At 38.9% G+C, this 22,381-nt stretch overlaps 1 protein-coding gene across 50 annotated transcripts in view; it reads right to left on the minus strand.

Annotated features, from left to right (window-relative positions):
* SOX6 (SRY-box transcription factor 6) overlaps positions 1 to 22,381 on the minus strand; it is a 451,086-nt gene that overhangs the window by 89,917 nt on the left and 338,788 nt on the right. For 25 of the 50 annotated variants that reach the window (XM_083704983.1, XM_083705002.1, XM_083704991.1 and 22 more), the window contains one exon: positions 3,414 to 3,537. In XM_083704983.1, the coding sequence (XP_083561109.1) occupies positions 3,414 to 3,537 (124 nt within the window). The remainder of the gene's footprint in view (positions 1 to 3,413; positions 3,538 to 22,381) is intronic. The other 25 variants (XM_083705001.1, XM_083704992.1, XM_083705000.1 and 22 more) reach the window with 1 other exon arrangement.

A 22,381-nucleotide genomic window follows, 5' to 3' on the forward strand; every position in this document is an offset into this window, starting at 1 on the left:
TAAAGGTAAAGGTACCCCTGCCCGTACGGGCCAGTCTTGACAGACTCTGGGGTTGTGCGCCCATCTCACTTAAGAGGCCAGGGGCCAGCGCTGTCCGGAAACACTTCCGGGTCACGTGGCCAGCGTGACAAAGCTGCATCTGGCGAGCCAGAGCCGCACACGGAAACGCTGTTTACCTTCCCGCTGGTAAGCGGTCCCTATTTATCTGCTTGCACCCGGAGGTGCTTTCGAACTGCTAGGTTGGCAGGCGCTGGGACCAAGCAGCGGGAGCGCACCCCGCCGCAGGGATTCGAACCGCCGACCTTTCGATCGGCAAGTCCTAGGCGCTGAGGCTTTAACCCACAGCGCCACCTGCGTCCCCAAAAACTAAGCAAAACAAGGCCTCAAAATAAAAAGTATGGCAGCACAAAATACCTTGGTTTTTGTTTTGCTTTTGACATATAATCTGAACAACTGAAACTATTAAGAATGTTAAGACTGTGTATGTCAAGAACCCTGCGGGATCGTACCAAAGTTCTGTCTAGTTCTGTATCCTGTTTCCACAGCAGTTAGCCAGATGCAAATGGGAAGCCCATAAGGAGAATATGAGCACAACAACATGCTACTTTCCCTTAGTCACAGCATGGCACAAAAGAAAGAGGCTATGGGAGTAGGGAAGACCCTAAATCATGATATTAGCCACTTCTGGAACTTGAACATTGCAAATATAAATTCACAAAAACAACATAGCTATAGGACATCACCTGCATTACCTAAGAAATCCTCACAACAACTATGTAAAGTAGATCAATGTTATTATCTGCATATAGCAGAGAAAACAGTTCACAGTGAGAAATAGTGGTTTGTCTAAGGAAACTACTGAGCTCATAAATTAGATGAGATTTGAATCAGGGACTTGCTGGCTCACTGCTCACCTTCTTAGCCATAACACTTAGACCAGCTTTCATATTTCCTACCCAGTAACATTTCCCCCATGCTTGACTAAATTAACAGTCAACTAGCATGTCTTCATATCTGCCAAAGATCTCAAACCATTCATAGTACTTTTTTCATGATATGAAGGAGTCAAAGTAATCAAGAGTAATTGCTCGATCCATGCAAATAATTGTTGGCTTTGTAATAGCTCTACTTTATGTATCTAATTTAAATATGGTCCAACTTCTATAGTAGGGTGTCCTAAGAGAATTGTCAAGTGTATGTGGGTCAGCAGACAACAGTAATTTGAGTTACACAGCATCTTAAAGTTTTAATTAATCTGGTATATGCTATATATACCAAAAGGAGTACCTATAAAAATTAATTAGGTGATCTATGCAGCCCAGATTTCTCAATTAGTACTTGCTTGCTGGAAAATTATATTATACAATCTTGAGAAGTATGCTAGCTAATTTTAAGAAATCTGTTATCACATTCATGATTGATATTTGCTAGCTTGGGACCCTATAATCTCTAATAGCTGTGACACAAGGGAGGAGGTAGAAGACATTGTTGGCATGCAGAAGGTCCCAGCTTCAGTCCCTGATCTCTCCCATTTTTGTTTTTTTAAGGCTCAGATGCATGTGACATGAAAGATTCCTTCCTGAGGGAGTATATAGCGTTGCATCAGCGCAAGAATTTCGGCTTGCCGGACAGAATGATCTCCCCTCTCCTGCCCCTTGCTGTCCCTGGTGTTCTCCTGATCCCTCCTGAATCAATTTCTGGGACGTGGGGGAGGGGAGGAAGGCAAGTCCTGTTGTGCAAGTGTAGTCTTTGCTCAGGGCAGTAATGGGACCTGTTAGCTGAATGCCTCCTTGAGCCCCTAGAGATAAGGAGTGTGACCCAGCAAAAGGCCACTTTTTGTGTCCCATGTAGGTGACTCAACTTGCACTGTCCAAAAAAGTCAAGGCTAGAAGGAAATATGAGAGGCATGCACAAACCTGCGACTCCCCGTAATGCCCTTGCATGATGCCTAATGTGCAAACTTGGAGGGGAAAGAACTACATCTACAACATCCCTTAAAATGACACCTACAAGCAGGGACTGTGCCAGTTTTCTTATCTTCTTATATAGCTAGGTTGTTCACATTGCCAATAGTTAGACTGGTTTCAACATGTTTAGTACATAAAAGGACAATGTTTCTCACTCACATGAGGACATCATCATTTCACAGATTAATTGGGGAAATTTAAGGCAAAGTATGTATCCCAGATCACAAATCAGTCAATGACTGAGTGGAGGGCTAGATTCTAGCCATTCCAGTCCAATTCTGACACTTAGCATCTAAAAATCCGTTTTCCGTAAATGTATTTTTAAGAAACTACCAAGACAGAGCAGAGCGGAACAAATGGAAATAATTTCTGCAGTGTTATTTGGCACAATATCTTACTAAACTTACTTGAAAAGAATTTATATTTAACTTGGATTACATTTAATATGCAGTTTACATTCTAAAACATACGGTTTTGTTTCAGAACCGATCCCACCTTTTTCTGAAAGCCACTGCAACATTCCCATTAACAGCAGTAGCAGATTCCAAATGAAAATTTTGCTTCTAACATTCAAAGGAAATGCTGTAACCATTTTGTTGTTTATTATTAATTAGAGGGGGTGAGAATAATTAGAAAAATAAAGATGCTGCTTCTGGCTGAGATGTAGGTTTACAAGGAATATACACATGAAAATAAGGTTGATTTTTATTTACTTAAATATCTCCTTACCCTGAGTTTCTTTGCTAATGTGGCTTTAAACATTTAAAGTCCTGTTTACAAGGAAACTCTGAAAGTAGCTTCAAACCATTATATCCCTAATTGAATTCCCCAGGAGCACAGTAAACTCAAAGGAATAAAGAAAGAAATAATAATATTTGCTGAATCATCTCCAAACATCTCTCACTGCGAAGTTGCATGACCTGTTACAAGCCTGAATTGATGATTGTAGCTGAACTGCTGAAACCTCTGTTATTTAGATAGAAATCGTATAAATTGCTGCCCAATTGAAATACACAAATTAAATCATACCTACCTTTACTTTTTATCTCTAATTATAAAGATGGCTTGCACAAAACACTAGTATGTGTATATATATATTCTGATGATAAAAGGGCCTTAAAAAGATATATATGTAACCTCATAAAGAGCCAGGCTACTCTCACAAATTGGCAGAGAAGAAAGTCAATAAATTCAAAGGAAATAATTTTGTGGTATACAGAAGTAAAATAAATATGGCCCTGAGAAGTCAATTCCCTGGTTCTCTCTGGAAGAAGTTTTCATCTAGACTTGCAAAAGAAATCCACATATTTCCTTTCCTCCCCACCCCTTCCCCCAGCTTAAATCCCCCAGCTTTTACATATCACTGTCCATACCAGGCAGATTACAAGGAGTAGCCATGGCTAATATCATAACATGTTAAACAGCTTCACAACCCTGTCAACTTACCTGGCTTGTAAGTTATTCCTGGGGGAAAAAGGAATCCCTGCTGGGCTGCAGCAGCCGCTGCCAATGTCCGCTGGTCGTGTGGAAAAATTGGGATCATGAGCGGAGGCATGTGACCCTGAACCTGCTAAACAGAAGACAGTCTCTGATCAGAAATAGCACAAATTTGTCCTGACAGATAACTCCCCAGCCCTGATAGTGTGCCTGCATTCACAGAGTCCAACCAAACCTTCTCCTAACCATAATCCTTGCCAATTTCACATTGTCACATCAAAGTCATAGTAGCTTTGTTCTCCCTCAATGTCAAAGGTGCAACAACCTGTACTTTTTTTTTGTTCTACTAAGTTTTGCTTAAATCTGGGCCTGCTCTAAAAGAAGATTTCTCTCACTCTCCTTTTTGTTTTTTATCCTGCTTCTGTACTTTATAGTTTCATTTGTTTCTAAAATGATGTTACGTTCAAGTGCAAAATTCAAGCACTTTTAAAAAATTCAACCTACTGAACCTATACGGCAAATAATTCAATATTTTCAAAAGACTAGCAAAATTTCAGTACCTCTTTAAATGAAACCAAAATTCTTGGCTTTCAATTAAACTAATATTTTGCTTGTCTATCCAGTTTATAGCTTTAAACACTATCATAAAGCCTGATATTTATTGTGTGGTATTGACCATTTTAGAATAAATCCCACTGCATCAAATTTCATATGACCTTCATAAATGTATTAAAAGCCAAAACGTTGAAATAAAATAAAAATACAGAAGCAGAAAATTATTCAGATACTCATCAGGCTTTATATTTGGGCAAACAGAACTAGAGAGGTGGGAATCAGGAGATTTTAATATTCAGCTTTATTTCTCCAGATACCTGGATCATGACAACTATGCCAAAAGATGGCTGGATCCAATGAAATGCCGTGTTTCTTTTTTCTTTTGGCTTACTCAGAACTAATGCAAAGATTTTGCCGATGATTACAAAAAAGTATAAAAATGAATTGTTTTATAATCAGAAAATAATTCCAGCCCCTTCTCTTGTTGCAAATGAGTGGTTTCAAATTCTATTAAAAATAAACTTCAATGGCTTTTTGTTGGGATTTAATTCCTACAAAACTTTTTTAGTGGTAAAAATCCATATGTTGACCTATGACACTGTTTAAATAGTGCCAAATTTTCTTGTCATATCCATGTTCCTCTCCCAACATCTGATGCAGACCAGAAAGGCTACTGTGTGTGCGCTTCTAAGAGAGCTAATTTACCAACAACTCTTCTCTGGGGGAAAAGCCCTAAGATGTAGGTTAATAAAGGTCAAGCAAAACATAAACACTTTACAGTATTTTTCGGAATCCATTTCTCAGGAAAATCAACTTATAATAAAAAGGTCTTTGTGCAATTACTGCCATGGCACTGGGGCGTGAAAGAAACTAGCTATGAGCAGCCATTTCTTTTATTTTAGCTGACGTAAGCCCAGTTTCTCCATGTTAGCGACAAATTTAACATGGTTAAATTGAAGTCGATCCCCCTGTGTCCAGTATCAACTTTTTATATACTACCAAGTTGGTTTCACGATCATTGTTCCTGTAGGCCGTTGAATAAACAAGCAAAAACAATGTCTGTGTCTAATGGCGGCGGTATACCATCAGTTAGGAACTAAATAAAATGAGTTTCACAATAATTTTGAGTGCTTTTAGAGTGGATGTTTAATCAAACAGATCCAGAGTCATTCACAGCTCCTGAAATTGAAGTAGTAAAGAGTAAACTTGAAGTCATCTATCATCACAATAGCCATGTAGACTATGGCCAGATGGTGCAGACAAAAGCCAAAAGACAACTGCATTTACTTGAGAAGAAAGCAGCAGTGGCCATTTCTGGAAGTGACTGAAGTTTGTTCCTCTGGTGTGCATGACTTATGACAACTGTACATTAAAAGCAAAATTAGATGTTATAGAAGGGGCTGGGTTGCTACTCAAATATATTTGATTCCCCCCCCCCCCGTCTATAATATCATCCAGTGAAACATATTGTGTGACATGGTAGTGCCCCCCCCATTACTATTTCAGATCACTGGCTGCTACTGCACATTGGAATATATGGTAGTTTGTTTATGCTAAAATTTCAGAGAAGATCTATTCATGTGTAATCTGGTATTTTTTATTTATTAATTTCTATTCTCTCTAAAAAATGGAAAACTAGGATATCTCAGGGCAATAAGGGACTAGCCCTTACCAATGTGATAGCTATACGTATGGTGGCCTATCTATCTATGTATGCATCCATCCATCCATCCATCCATACTGCCCTTCATCCAAAGATTACAGGGCCATTCACAATATAAAAACAAAAAAATACATACTACAGTGGTACCTCAGGTTAAGAACTTAATTCGTTCTGGACGTCCGTTCTTAACCTGGAGCGGTTCTTAACCTGAGGTACCACTTTAGCTAATGGGGCCTCCTGCTACCGCTGTGCTGCTGCTGCGTGATTTCTTTTCTCATCCTGAAGCAAAGTTCTTAACCCAAGGTTCTATTTCTGGGTTAGCGGAATCTGTAACCTGAAGGGTCTGTAACCACTGTACATACAAATGAAGACAATACCCCTCCAACAGTTTAAAAGGACATAGATTGTTTAATTAGCCAAAGGCCTGTGAGAAGAAGAATGTTTTTGCCTGGCACCTAAAGATATGCTACAAAGCCGCCAGGCAAGCATCCATGGGGAGAGCATTCCACAAACGAGGAGCCACTGCAGAAAAGACCCATTCTCATGTTGCTGCCCTCCAGGCCTCTCATGGAGAAGGCACACAAAGAAGGACTTCAGATGGTGATCACAGGGTCTGGGTCACTTCATATGGGGACTGGCAAGCAATTCTGAGCTGTTTAAGGCTTTAAACCAGCACTCTGAATTAGGCCTGGAAACTAATTGGCAGCCAGTGAAGTCAGGCCAGGATTGGTACAATATGCTCAAACCATCTTGCCCCGGTGAGCCACCTGACCACTGAATTCTGCACTAGCTGAAGTTTCCAAACTGCCTTCAGAGGCACCCCCATGTGTTGCAGCAATCTAACCTAGAGTTTACCAGAGCATAGACAACAGAAGTTAGGTTATCCCTGTCCAGATAGGGGTGCAGCTGGGCCACCAGCCAAAGCTGACTGAAGACACTCCATGCTACTGAAGCCACCTGAGCCTCAAGTGACAGGAAAGATCCACAAGTACTCACAAGCTGTGTACCTGCTCCTTCAGAGGGAGTGAAACCCCATCAAGAGCAGGCAACCTTGCACCCATCCAGTCTAGGTAACCACCAACTAACAGTGCCTCAGTCTTATTGGGATTGAGCTTCAGATTGTTGGCTCTCATCCAGTCTGTTACTGAAACAAAACAACGGTCCATCACATCTACTGCTACACCTGCAGATGTAAAGGGAAAGTAGAGCTGTGTGTCCTAAGCATATTGCTGCCAACATACTCTAAAACTCCAGATGACTCCACTCAGTGGTTTCATGTAGAAGTTAAACAGCATAGGGGATAAAACTAAACCCTGAGCAACTCCACATTGAAGGCTCCACAGGGCTGAAGAGCACTCCTCAAGCAACACCCTCTGGAAACGACTACAGTGGTACCTTGGGTTACATACGCTTCAGGTTATATACGCTTCAGGTTACAGACTCCGCTAACCCAGAAATAGTGCTTCAGGTTAAGAACTTTGCTTCAGGTTGAGAACAGAAATCATGCTCCAGCGGTGTGGCGACAGCGGGAGACCCCATTAGCTAAAGCGGTGCTTCAGGTTAAGAACAGTTTCAGGTTAAGTACAGACCTCCGGAACGAATTAAATACTTAACCCGAGGTACCACTGTATTCAAGTAGGACTGGAAGCACAGTGAGAAGCACAGAATACCTTTGATGGGGGACCCATAATATGGTAAAAAATAAGGTGGAGGGCAAGGAAAGTGAAACCACCATGTGCTTTTCTGATTTGCAGTCACAAGGGCTTGAAGCTTACAAAGAGATTGTGGGAATGAAGCTTCCACAAACCTTCATACTTTAAGTGTGGATGTTCTCAAATCCTCTACTATCCAGATAATGTGGCACAGTAGAAGCAGACAAGACTTGGTGTCCCCTTTTTTTCTGAGTAAACCAGAAACAAGTGTATATTGGAGCACCAGGACAAATGTATAAGGTGTGTAGTGAGAAAAAGAACCCCTACACAGGACAAAAGGCATAAGGTATGCACTATGGAGTAAAATGCGCCCTCCCTTTTTAAAAAAATAAAATAAAATAGCATTCACAGTGATGATAATTTGAACTAAGCGACTGGCATTCTCTCTGGGTATGCTGGAAGCAAACATTGAAGATGTAGCCCTTAGTGTTTTATGCTCGTTGATCTAGCAGGGTGAGGATAGCCAGCTTCATTAAGTCATATAAATTCTCAAAAAGGTTAATTGCTTCTCTGTTCCTTGAGTCTTTCTGAAAAATCATGACACCAGCAGATGCTAAAGAAAAACTCTGGACTCTCTTTTCTTCCTCTTCAGAAAAGCAATATAATGTTGCACCAACACCTCTTTCTTTCTGTCTCCTTTGCTAACTTGATGATGGTGCCTTTTTATTTTTGCCATCTGCCCTGGAGCTTCATTAAAGATACATGAATGGACTAACTAGCCTGATATCTTGTGAGGAACAGGTGCTATTGTTTGTCCCTGAAGACTTGCACTAAAGATCTGACTCTGAATACTTGAGAAAGAGCATCTGCAGCAGTCAGTCAGAGAGCAACTTGGCAAAGACCTTGCTATGTGCTAATGTGCAAACAGAGTGACACTCAAGGGGACTCATTTTCTCTTTCATGAAGATTTAACTTTTTTTTTCTAACATGATTGAAAATAACTACTGAAATCTGAACAATCCTCTTTGTTTAATGCCTGTCACTCAGCTACAGAAGAGAAACTATAAGAAGTTCTGATTTCATTCCCTGTAAAATACAGATCCAATGAAAAGTAATTCTTGATGTCTCCCAATTCACAAAACAAATTGTCAGTTAAAGTAACCACAGTTGAAGACTGTTGAAAACAAAGGATTTTTTAAAGGCTTTGTCTAATTCTGCTGTTGCCTCAGATTTTAGTTTCAGGGGATTGCTAAATTTAGGGTTCTGTTACTGCTTTGTAGCTGTGGTCTTTGCAAGTGCCGGCCTTTCTCAGTTCCACAAACAGTTATGGCTTAAATCATATAACATTTTGTAATAATGGTATAACCCTCCACTTGGAGTGGCTTTGTATCCATCAAAAAGGAAAAAAAGTTTTATATCATCCCATCACCAAGCAGTAGATTCAGTCTGCTTAGATTCAGGCACTTTTAACAGCACTAAAAAACTGGCAAGTGTCCATCACATTAGTAACATATGCTTTAATATTCCGTATGCATGGTATATCCATCTTTAAAGATGTGCACAGATGCGTATTGATTTATGGTTCATGTTTATTTGTTGATACACAAATTTGTTATACATGCTGTAATTTTAAATAAATAAATAAATAAATAAATAAATAAATAAATAAATAATCTCTGAGTAATATTTCCTATTTTTGTAAGGAAATATGTTAAAAGGTAATTTATTTTGGATAATTTAAACAAATGAGTGAACAATATTATAGTTTGCACTAGCTCTGATTCAGAAAACTGTCAAAAGTTCCCTACTAAAGGCCAGAGCCACTCTATAAAGAAATAAGGGATGTCTTACTACAGCTTTACAAAACTCTACCAAACATTATTGCACTGTATTGCCCTATATTTGACATTTTAATATGAGAACCTTATTCTTTGCCTGTAAAAGAATAAAAAGAAGTATACAGAGACATGCAGGGCTAGTTCAATTCAGGAGTTCCTTGTGTATATATAGAGCAAAGCCAGCTATAGATAGTTAGAGGTTAGTATACACACATACAGAAAATGTACAGCCAACAAATTCCCTAAATGTTGGGAAAGCCCTGCACACTTTAAAATACAATCTACATGTAGTGTTATTAGTTCCAGTCTACAATCCAATTAGGGTGTGTTACATTACTGCGCTCATAGTTTATGACAAATTTATGATGAAATGGTCATCTGATTGTGTCAGGCTAAATTATGCACCTAGATTACCAACAAGCCTATAATGAGATGAGTAGTGTGGAGCTGGTTCATCAATATGTATCCTCTTTGCTTCTTTCTTCACTTATACTTGATGTAAATCCATATTTTTACTGCCTGTCTACTGTTGTGATCAGTTGGTAGCTATACATTTAGTCATATAGTATAATACGGGAACAAAAAGACATCTAAATCCTATTTTATAATGCTAAAAGAATGAAAAATGACTAATTAAATAACTTTAAACTGTCTACGCTTTCATGAAAGAGTCACTAGGAGGGAAGGAAGATGTCTCAGCTATAAAAAAATTAATAAAACATGTTATGCAAAAGTGAATTTATGGCTCATTTGGAATTAGAGATCTACCACCTTCTCAATCCATACAAATGCATAATCTTGTCAATTAAATATTATTGTTAAGGTCTAGTAGTATGTTAAAATCACTTTAAAGTGCAACTAAGGAAAATTCATGTGTGTTTATTACTCCTTATGGGTCTATTAGTGGGCATTTTATTCAGATTCGTGTTGTAAAATCTGCATAAACTCAGCATATTGTTATCCCCATGTGTGCATTTGTTTGGTTAAAGCATAACAGCAAATCTCAGTTACTACAACTTCTGAAAAAGTCAGGAGAGCTAAGAGAGTCTCACTTTTTAAGCAGAACGAAACAGTTTATGGCTGCAAGAGAGAAAAGTTGACTATTATGCAAATTTTCACAGTCAGTGGTCACTCTGCCATGACAGAAGACAGAACAAGTCCATTAATTCAAATATCCCATAAGACTAGTGAAGAGGTATATGTTGCATGTTTCCACTCTGCCTTGTTCATCGGAAGTAAGTAAAAATACTAAGGACACATATTTTCATTCAGTGTTCATATTCAAACACATTAGTTCTACATGTTAATAAGGTCAATTTAGGTAATGACTGACCTAACTTTGGGATAACACTAAAACCTGCAGTTCATATGCCCTCCATCCCACACAACCAAACAACAAATCTCTCCCTCTCTCTCCCCCTGTTTTCTTTAAATTCTTACTAACATTTGTTTTTTAAACAATGGTGATGTATGGTGTACTCACACAAAACACAAGGTTTCTATTTTATAGCATTACAGATTATCTAAGTTTACGTGGGTTGCTCCATCCCACCCCAAGATCTTGCCTTGAACCTCTGCCAATAGCTCTAAGGGAAATGGGAGGGTAAATCTAATTATATTTTGTTAATGTAAAGGAAAATTCCCCATATATCAGTAACATATATATGTGTAATATTAAGAGAAAGAGAAGTCAGTCCTCAACAAATACTTCAGCCCTAAACATATTTATCAAATCCTGATTGTAACAAAACATATCTAAATATACACATTTAGTACCCACATTTAGTACTGCATATTGTTATAGATTTGGGGTGCCAGAATTTGTGGGTGCAAGGTACTCATACTTCCTAGAAAATGTTAGAAGTTAACCAATATTGGTGTATTAAGAGAAGGTGCCATAATGTTAAAATGTTAAAATATAAGCCATGTTAAAAAAAAAAAAAAAAGACAGGCTGGCTGATGAAGTAATCTCCTGGAGAGATGGACCATTAAAAGAGCACCAAAAATGAGTGATGACCCATTAAGAACACCGTTAACAAAGACTCTCTGGACTGGACAGAAAATGGGGAAATCCCCTCCCTGAGGTAAGAGATAGTTAGCAGAGACAAAAGGTCAGAGTTTCAGGAGGGAGGGGCAGAATTGCAGTGGGCGATAAAAAGGCCGGTTTTGCAAGCTGCAGAGCACAATGAGGGCTGTCTGTTTCATGCTGCAGAGAGGGTCAGACACATTGTTTGGGGTCCCTTTGAATCAGAGTCCGCAGCAATGGAAGGAACAAGACCCTCTTGGGATGTGAATGCTCTGCACTCATCTTCATCCAGGCTCAGATTGTATGTGCAAATAAACCATATATCACAAAGACACCACAGTGTCTCATTTGCTGTGCCTCATTGTCCCAAAGGAAACACATACCCTGGTAAGTGCCTGGTACCCCTGGAATCTTGCACGACTCAGAGATTGGGGTGGTGTGTAACAAAATTCTTAACTGATACAATTCCTATGCTAATTTAGTAATGTATGTATCTATGGTTTCCTATTTCCGGTAACATCTAGATTCTGGACAACAGAGACACATGGGCTAAACAAATTGCACACTTTCCTGTCTTGGGCATGTGATGCTGGTGTCATCCACATTGTTTCCTTCTTATGGAAGCTACTGCTGGTGCAGAATGTAGCAGCTAGGCTGCTTAGTGGACCAAGAGGTAGCATTGGGGTTAAAGAGGCTGCACTGGCTGCCAATATGTGATTGGAAGAAGTTTAACTTTATTAGTATACAAAGTCCTAAACAAGTTGAGAGCAGGTTACCTTAGAGGCCACCTTATTCCTTATAGACCTGTCTGGTCACTGAGATCATCTGAAGACGCTCTCCTAGTGCTGCAAGATGCTCCTGAAATCCATCTTGTGGCTACGCAGAGTCTTTGCTCCACATGGAAGGTACCACCACACTATTCTCCCCTTGGAAATAAAGCACACACTGACCATTTTATGGGTTTGGCATATGCTAAAAACTTTATTGTTCAACCAAGTATTTTCAGAGTGGAGCCGTAGGACTGTATTTTATGCTGTTGTATATTGTTTTGTATTGTATGATTTTTTAAAAATCATTTGTACACCACTTTAAGGTTTTTAGAATTTTCAAATAAAAAAATAGTTGGTTAAAAAAAAAGATTCCTCTGAAATCACTGTGACTAACAGCCAAGTAAATGTATTTAAGAACAGGGTGTCAATATCTTTTTCAATAAAATATTGGTCCCTAAGCAATTACAGTATTCTTCAAAGAGAACAGTGTAACAACATTACCATGAAACCATTACTGCAATATAGTGCTATGAAAATAAAAAAAACAATTATTTTCACAGCTCTCATGTGAATACTATTTTTTCCCATCATTTGTTCCCATGCACTCTCTTGCAACACACAGAGTGGTCAACACCTATGGAAACTCAGTTTTCCAGATCGGTTCCTATAATATTCATAGGCATAATGATCATGGTAGAAACCATTAAATTAAGTGCAAGAAGGGGAATGTGGAAGCCAGCAATGGAAGCTTGGGAATGACATACAAAAGAACTTACATCCCAAGGCTGTATTGTTTTTAGTATTCGGTTGGAAGCCGCCCAGAGTGGCTGGGGATAGAAATAATAAATTATTATATTATTTGATAAGGCAGATCTATAAGATCTTTGAAGGGGTGCGTGGATGTGTGAAAAGTTAAACAGGAAGTAAGATTACAAGTGGTCCCACTTTCTACATAAGAGAATATAGGATGGCTCCAGATCAAGGGCTAATCCACACACCACTATTGGACTTCTTTTCCACTGTAGCATCATTGAGGTCAACATAGCTTAAGCATGGCTGCAAGGAATCCTTACTCCACTGGAAACCCAGACACTGATCTCAAGTGTGTCACTGCAAAAACTTCAGAAATATTGTTATCTGAACTGTGACATTCATGTCTCTGTTTGCAATATTGCAACAGAAGTGCAAGTACAGAGTCTTTCTTCCCTACATCAGTTCTGGCTGGAATAGTACAGCCTGTCTGCTGACATGTTGCACTTCCTGCATCAGCTTGTGGACGCAGACAGTTGTGCCTACACAATCAGTAATATTCTGATCATCAGTTTAGGAGTTAGATATGCAGTGACACCTATGCTGCTGTGCCATTGTTTACAAAGTGACTGACTGCTTTTCCTGTCAATCATTCCAGAATAGAAACCATGGTACTCTTCTCCTATACACATTCTCTAGCTTGCCCAAACAGTAATAACGACTCAGTTCCAGTTCCTATGCAACAATTTCTGACTGTAGGTTTCCATGATGAAATATGCAGTCACATCTATTTAGAATTATTTGTCAGTAACAATGAACCTTTGTCCAGCTGTGACTATTTCCCCACTACTACAGCCAGGCCTTATCTGCTCAGGAAATGCCTGTTTTAACTGACAGGTAGGAGATTAAATCTACAGCTGCTGAAACACAATCTCCACTGTTAGATAGGCTTTCATTGAAAAGCACTACAAACACATAATTTGTTTATGTTGTACCAGCAATCTTTGACAAAGCAGAATCTCTAGCTGAGACAAATGTGGTTAAACCCATTTATTGTATTATTTCTGCTACACAGAGCAAGCTCTTAAAACATAGAAACTAGTGAAGGCACAAAGCTCTAGCTGTCTAAAGAAATCAAGAATAGATGACTTCTTGTTACACTAGCTCCCTTTACACAGCAAAGCATGCTCCCTCCTGGAAAATATCCATTGCATTTTTTAAAGCTATGAGGTTCAATGATACTTATGTTCTCAGGCTGTAAGATTTATTTGTTTTGTACCAGGCAATAGAAAAAGTTAACCATTATCTTAATAACTGGTAATTTTAAAAACCATAACTTTATAAAACAAAAAACCATCATGCTTTTTGCATGAATTTATTTTTTTAAATATATCTTAATACAGATGGCATGCTGTTGCATACATTTATATATCCTTCTTATATCCAGGAAACTGAGAGGGTAGCAGAAGATTCTACACACAATGTTGCAAATACTGTGATCTAGAACAGGCTCCTCTGTGACAATGTGTGTGTTTCCTAGGTACTGGAACAACAGCACAAGTTACCAAACAGAACAATTTTAACAGAAAGAGCAATGCATAATTGGGAGGGACTGAAACTGAGTTAGCATCCAGACCAATCACCATTCACTTTCCTCCCATATTGACCTATTTCTCATGAAACTTTTTACAAAATAATTATTTTTTAATTTAATCTTATCTGTAATAATCACTGTTGGATTTGAAAGCTAACCCAGGAACTGCCACTCACAATGCTGCATTTGGCATATATATATATATATATATATATATATATATATATATATATTGCTATAAATGGGCTGAATCCATGGGGAATCCCTCAAAAAGCATGGATAATGAGGGGAATCCATAACAGACATAAACAAATGCATAACGATGTCTGTGGCCAGCATCATTATGTAAGATATATCGGCATGTATTTGAATGTACAGCTTCAAACTTGGTGTCTATTACATTGATTCAATCACAGTGTGGGATTCAAACAAACCTTGCCTTTGGAGAGAGAGGGGGAGGGAGGGAGGGAGGGAGGGAGGGAGGGAGGGAGGGAGGGAGAGAGAGAGAGAACTGAGCATGATGCACCAATCACTTAAGTCTTGTGAGAAGGCAATGCAAGTTTTACTGTTAGCACTTCGTTACAGCAGGACTACATGGAAGAAACAGGTGCCCATCCTTACCTGAAAACAGATATTCCCTGACCCACACTTCCCAGCCTCAGTATTGCAACCTTTAAAGCTGCTGTCATCTCAAAGCTGCATTCCAGTTCTACACACAAGGGACACTTGGAAAGATTTCGTATTAAGAATTAGAGAGCAGTTTTAGTTCAAGGGCTTTGATGCACACCTTCCCATGTTTTTTAAGCATGATACTCATATCTTCTCCAAGAATACAACAATAACACTAGCAAATCTTTTTGGTAATTATTAATTTCACTGTAGAATAGATTTCATTGCTATGCTTGGCTTGTTAAAAATGTATTTTGTTCACCTCAGGGCACAGCATTAGCCTGTGTATTTGCTCTTTCCATTTTTTTTCCCTGATTCCCCAAGTTTTGTTTAAAAATTCTACTTAAGCCCGGATATTAATCACTGCTCAGAGAGTAAAAGAATCTGCAGGAGCAGCTGAAGTGCTATACGCTCCCCCTTCTTTGTCTCCAGACCAGAAGCTAGTTAGTACTGGCAGGTTTTACTTATATTTGTGTAGAGATATTAACAAGACATAAAGAAAGAAAATAAAGGGGAAAAGTTAATTAAGAGAACAAGAAGGGCTAGCCTGGAGGTATGTTCAGTGGAGCAGGCTGTCAGGTTGCAAATCACAGTTCTAGTCCTGGGTTCCCTAGGCTAGAAAGGGATGAAAACAGGCGTGATGTTCAGCCTGCAGTTGAAGGAAATCCTGAGCCAACTACTACATTCATGCCCACAAGCTGTAGCGTGAGATGCCAGACATATCTAGAAGTGCCTCTTCTCCATCTTGGTAAGACAAAAAAACAAATACTTCTATTACTCAAGAGTCTGGGACTTACAGCCTGTCAGCTGAATTGCTCTGCAGTTTTACTCATAGTTTTCTTCTTCTTCTTCTTCTTCTTCTTCTTCTTCTTCTTCTTCTTCTTCTTCTTCTTCTTCTTCTTCTGTATTGATTTTAATGTAATTATAAGCCACCCTGAGCATTTGTTACAAAGGCAGGATACAATCCCAACTATAAATGAGTGAATAAATAAATATCTTCCCTTCCTCACTAAATCTGGAGCATTTCCTTGTCAGGTTCAACTTCACAGTCAATGAGGGCAGAAGAGCACTGAGCATTTTCCTTTGCCAAAAGGGAACTACCTTGAAATGAAAAATACAAATCCTGGAGGTGAGCCATGTGGAGCTGTCCCAGTGTTTACTCTGATGGTATGAGGAGTAAGGAAACCACGTTTGACAGGAATTAGAGAATCTTGAAAAGATAATCAAGACAGTATGATGGGATAAACTAATGACATTGCCATGCCAAATCAACCCATAGGTCAATCTCTCTCTCTCTCTCTTTTAAAAACCAGAAGTCCATCTTGTTCAACACTCCTCTCCACTGTGGTCTGCCAGATATGCCTAGGAATCCCACAAGAACTGTGGGTGGGAGAAAAGGAGGTCTTCTTTCTTCCCATGCTCTAGAATCATAACTTTTACTGTGATGTGCCTTACTGCACATTAAAGAGCTTCCTTTTTTGCACTACTCTCTCCACTTTCAAAACTCAATAGCTTCTTCTGCCAAGACTCATCTTTTCTGTGCTCCTTGCATCTCTACAAGGAGTTCCTGGAAGAACTTAAAACAAAATAAAAAAATTCCTTCCAGTAGCACCTTAGAGAACAACTAAGTTTGTTATTGGTATGAGCTTTTGTGTGCATGCACAAAAGCTCATACCAATAACAAACTTAGTTGGTCTCTAAGGTGCTACTGGAAGGAATTTTTTTATTTTGTTTCGACAATGGCAGAGCAACACGGCTGCCTACCTGTAACTGGAAGAACTTGGTTACTGTAGTTCAAGCACTGCTAACCTCACAAGTAGACTACTGTAACACACTGTTTGTGAGCCTTCCCTTGAGTTTGGTTCTGAACTTGAACTCATTGTTGTCTCTAGGTATACAACATACTATTACATCTGCGTTGAACAAGCTACACTGGCTGTCAATTAGTTACCAAGCTATGCTCAAGCTTTTGCTCCTGGCATATAAAGCCCTAAGCAATTTGGGACTGGAAATCTCACAGACTGCCTTCCCTTATACATCCCTGGCTGATTGCTAAAATCTCCAGTAGTGACCTTGCTAGTTTCACCATAATAAATAGAGTGGTAACTTATGACAAGCCCCCAAATACCTGGAGGGGACTAGTTTGTGTACTCCTGCATCCATGAAATAATCAGTGTCATTTAATGTTTTCTTGTACTTGTAAATGTTGTTGGATACTGCCTTGATATTTTATGTGAGGGACAGACTATAAGTATTGTTTTTTTAAAAAATATAAATAAATTGAGTTTCATGGCTCAGTTGAGATTCTGAACCCAAGACTCCACAATTAAAGTTCAACCCTAACCACTTCACTGCCCAGGTCTACCTTCTGCTAAGCAGTGTGGTTAGGTTGCTGACTAAGAATAATGTCATGCAGATTAACAAAGCTAAGTCAGTGAAGAGGGGCAATCATAGAATTGTAGAGTTGGAAGGGACCCTGAGGATGATGTAATCCAACCCCCTGCATTGCAGGAATATACAGCTGGCCTGTAAGGAGATTGAACCCATGACCTTGACATTATCCTTACCAGGGTCTAACCAACTGAGTTAACACAATAATAAATTGAAAACAACAGCAAAAGAAAGTATCTAGGCAAGAGATTTTGATTCAGTTATACATAATACAACACAGGTAAAACCAGCAAATCCGTTAAAAGACATGTGAAATAATGCTCAATAAAACATAAAAAGCTGTAAAACTTTTACATACAAATATAGATAGCTAAATTTTATGTCTCAATAGGCATGTTGAAATGAAAGTTTTCAGCAGGCATCTAAAAACAACATAGTGAGATCACCTGCAAACATCAATGGGAAGGTTGCTCCAAAGTGTAGGTTCTGTGCCACACTAAAAGACTGGCCCATCGCCAATGTTTCATGAACGTGTACAAGTACAAGGTCTGCAGACTAAAGCAGGCGAGTGGGCACAAATGGTAAGGCAGTTCTTCAAGTAAACTCAGTCGTATCCCAAAGAATGGGACAATTACACAAGCAAGAAAGTGTGTGTAATGAGAAAAGGGGAAAAGAAAGGATGGGTGGAGAGAGTTGAGGAAGGGAGGAGAAAGCTAGGTGTAGGGCTTACACATCTAAGCACAGTCACCAGAAATTTCAAAGGAGACGAAACCTCCTGCCACTCTACATTCACAGTAACATCCAACTGGCTTTTTTTTTTTTAAGGTTTTAAAAACCCACAACTCAACCAATAGGAACCTTGTTTAAGCTGTAACCCCTTTTCAACTTTAGTGCCTTTGTGTTCTGCTGAAATGTTCCGTTCTAGGAGATATCAAAATGTGGTCTTGCAAAAAACAAGCAAGGAGGTGCAGTATTTTGAAAAGCAAACAAGACAGAATGAACAGCTTCATCATATTCGGAGAAGATTTGCTAAAACTTTATTATCCATCCAAATTTAGCTCCTCGGAGCTGTGTTATAATTTCTCCTTTTCACTTCAGTGCATGTCAAGATTGTTGAGTGCTGGTGACATAGATCACTGCTGGGGCTCCTTCAAAGCTGTGCTATACATCCAGCTGCACTGCCTCCTTGTCACATTCCCATGAAGTCAATGCTTCAGTTGTTGCTTTGGACAATCAAATTCCTATCAGCTTTTAGCCATATTCCAGCTTCACAAGACACATCCTCACAATGCCCTCAGCGAGTCCACCGTATGGCCAAACAGCAGGAGGTCAAGAGATCAGCTCATCCATGTAAATCAATATTCAAATTTGCTTTCACAATTTGAGAAACACTGTTTTGCCATATACACATAAAATAATCTCACCAAACATACACATACACTGATGAAACAAAAACCAACAAAAGTCACATTGTGATATTAAATTTTTTATAAATATTAACTTCTGGCATAGAAAGGGAAAGAAAACATCATTTGGTGCTTGGATTTGCCTGCTGAAGGTAAATGTTTGAGGTTACTAGGTTGAATTACCAGCTTAGATTTCTCTATAGCTACAGGTATAGGTGCAATAGCCTAAAAAACTAAATGGAAAAACCCCTACCCAAATCAAATGAATTTTCAGAAATACCTGCAACCTTGGGTCACTTTAAGGCATTTAAATGGGGCATCAATTTTTAAAATAACTAAAAAATAAATCACTATAAACACCCCAGAATTATTTATATCAACCACTAGAAGTGGAACTTTAATTCATGGAATTTAACCATGATATCTACACCTTTGCAATATTTATCTCTTCTTCTCTTTTTTTAAAAAAATAATTTTTATTGAATTTTCAAATTATAACAAATTTTCCACAAATCTTATTTGAACAATTTATATTTCTCCCCTCCCCGCTCTTTGGCTTCCCCTATATTTCAGTATTGATTTATTAAACAAATTCTATGCAATATTTATCTCTGACCTTTTGCCTGAATCCAAAAAGTGAATGAAAAGGAGCTTTGTGGAGGAAAGTTTCCTGTCCCATCCTTCCCTCGCTTAGGATCCAAATCACTATCTGTACTAATATCATCCTATGGCACTGATAATTTCCAAGTAATGAGTGAGTGAGTCTGAGATTACCATCCACGAGGCCATTACAGACGAGTTGTTTTTCAGATGAAGTTTTCTCTATCCATATGTTTAAGGGTTATTTCAAATAATCAAATAGGAGAACTTGTAGAGTTGGAGGCAGAAAATTGACAAAAAATTCCAGTCAGAAGGATGTTGGGATTTCTCGTTCCAGTCCTCTCTGTGGTGGGAAATGGCACTCTGATGAGCAGCTAGAGTGACCCCACCACTGTCACAGCCCTTGCTTTTCCAGGCCTTGGTAAATTTGGGAAGCCCTTGGGGACAGAGAAGGGGGAGCCAGTAGTGGTTTAAAGTCTATGAAAAAATTGTGCATGCAGGCTTGAAGTATGTGCAAAAACTTAAGCTGCACAATGGAAGGTGCCAAACAATACACCTATTAAATTGACACGATCACGGAAAGCACCATGTGGAAAATAGGGCCGTATAAACTCAACCAAAATCTTTCCACCTGCCAACTTTGTTATAAATACAAACCTGTTATACTACAAGAGGAAATCTGGGGTGTACAAGAACCCAGTGAGCTATAATAGAAGGTGCCTTTTCAACAAGTAAGAATAGCGCAGTTTTGGCCCATGTATAGGCCACATTATCTTAATTAAATTACCCTTTGATATCATTTTCAGAATAGTTTCTGTTCATGATGAAATCTACATGAATTCACACTCTCTTATGTTTCTTCTTTTTAAATGCACTCACAAAGGCTACTCATTCATATCATTTCAATTTACACAAGTGTGTGATGATGCACTGATAACCTTGTTTCAGCAATCAGAATGCATACTACTTCTTTCAAAATATCTCACTAAATTAAGACACAAAGAGCTACATTAGCTCTAGGGCTTCCACACTCCTGATAGGATATAGATAGATTTAATCTAATTTAGATGCTTAAAGTGATCTCACAGACACACACCTTTCAGGCAAGAGGAAGCTGAATTATCTTTGTAAAATTTTATTATTTCATTAGCATCATTTCTAAGGAACATATGTATATATGTAGGTCAGTGTGTATACACAAGCACACCTATGTAGCTGAGCTTGTAAACATAAATATGTAATACTATGTCAATGTTCTGGAACATCAGAGAAAAGGAAACAATTCAACTTGTTGACTGTTTAAATATATATTTGGTAGTGTGTTTTATGGCAATCAAGTTCTTTCAGTAAGACCACCCAAACCAAAACAAAAAGGAAAAATCCTACATTGTTTGCAATAATCTGGAAGCAAATTTAGGGCATATTCACGTTTTTCTGCATTTTCCAGCTAGATTAAGCTGTTGTCTTCACAATTGCCTCCCAGCTGCTGTGACTTGCAAAAACAACAGACCCAGCTCTGTTGTCTGCAGAAAGCCTGGATTGTTATGAGTAACTTTATTGCAGGCGCATGAGTGTGTTAAGACTTTAAAACACGCTCAAATGTCATGTGCACACCCAGTGACGGGCAAGAATAATTATGAAAAAACAAGAATTCTATGTCTATGAAACACTGTCAGACAAAATGGGCCATTCATTGTGTCCCTTTGGGAATAGTCAAACTCTCCAGCCAGAAAACAAAAAAGGCACTTTTTTGCTGTAGGCTGAATGCTTAGCTTTGCCATCTGAGCCCTAAGAAAACATGGGCCCCCTCTCTAAATACTGGCTGGCTTGCACACAGTAAAATGTATTAATGCCCCCCTTTTCCCAGCAGCACCTTCTCTATAGGCGGCAGCCAATGTAAAGTCAATGCAAAGACAAAACAATTTGCCTAACGCTCATGTTGTTGCTTTTTTAAAAAAAAAGAAAAAAAGAACAACCTACCATTCCAGCACAGTCTGAAAATCTCTCCGACACAGAGATTTTATTCTAAGGCAGATCTCCTTGTGTATTTTCCTGTAGCTGCTGTTAATGCTTTTAGCAGGTAATAACAGCTGCCTGCTGCTACACTTGAGATTCTCAAGGATGTATAAGAAGCTACCAAAGAGTAGGAATGTGTGCAGTTGTTAAAGGTCATTATCTACTTCATAGAAAAGCCCAATTCATTACTCTCTCATTTTCAAATCTCAAAGCTTCTAAGTACTACTGCATGCCTCTCTGGCATGTGCAAGAGGGTCTGCTCAGGTTCCCCTTGTGCTCAAGCACACATGTGCACAAAATACCCATCACCCCTCCTATCTGATCTTATTTTACTTCCTGCCCTTCCCACAATTCCAATAGCAGGATTTTGAGGACCCACAAAATACATAAATAATTAAATATATTGCTTTATATGTAGTTGGACTGCGAGAAGACAAACTTTCACCAGGGCTGCTGCTGTTCTTAAGTATCTTAAGCTTTTACTGACAGTTTAAAAGTTATTTCAGAAACCCAGAACAGGGTGCTACATATTCAATTCAGATCAAAGTGCTTATGTAAATAAGCAAGTGCATCAACAATACTTCATATGATCGATTGAAAAGTGGATATGATAGGTTTCAATAAGATCTGAAAGACATGGTGGTAAACTCTCTAGATTAAAATGTGAATAAACAAATGTTTGTACTGTAAGTCAGTCGGTCAGTCTGTCTATCTATCTCTCTCCAACTTGGGGGTGGGGGTGGGGAATAAGCACACACTTGGGGAGGCCTAGCACTACCAATAGGGGACAACCTCAAGTTACAACCTCAAGTGGCAAATGCTGGGAGGAAGCAGCCACTCAATAAGAATGTAAGAATAGCCTGCTAGGTAAGGCCAGAGATCAGCTGTACATATGGACATAGTTGTGGCTGTAATAATTTATAATTTGCACTGGAGGTGGCTTGGTTCACCTGCAGCAGAGTCAATTCAAAGCACCAGAAGTCATGATAGATGTCTCACGACATAAGAAGAATGTTCTGTAGTGTGGCAACATGAGAACGGGCTTTT

Source organism: Podarcis gaigeae (assembly GCF_964106915.1).
Source record: "Podarcis gaigeae genome assembly, chromosome: 1".
NCBI classification, from domain to species: Eukaryota; Metazoa; Chordata; class Lepidosauria; order Squamata; family Lacertidae; genus Podarcis; species Podarcis gaigeae.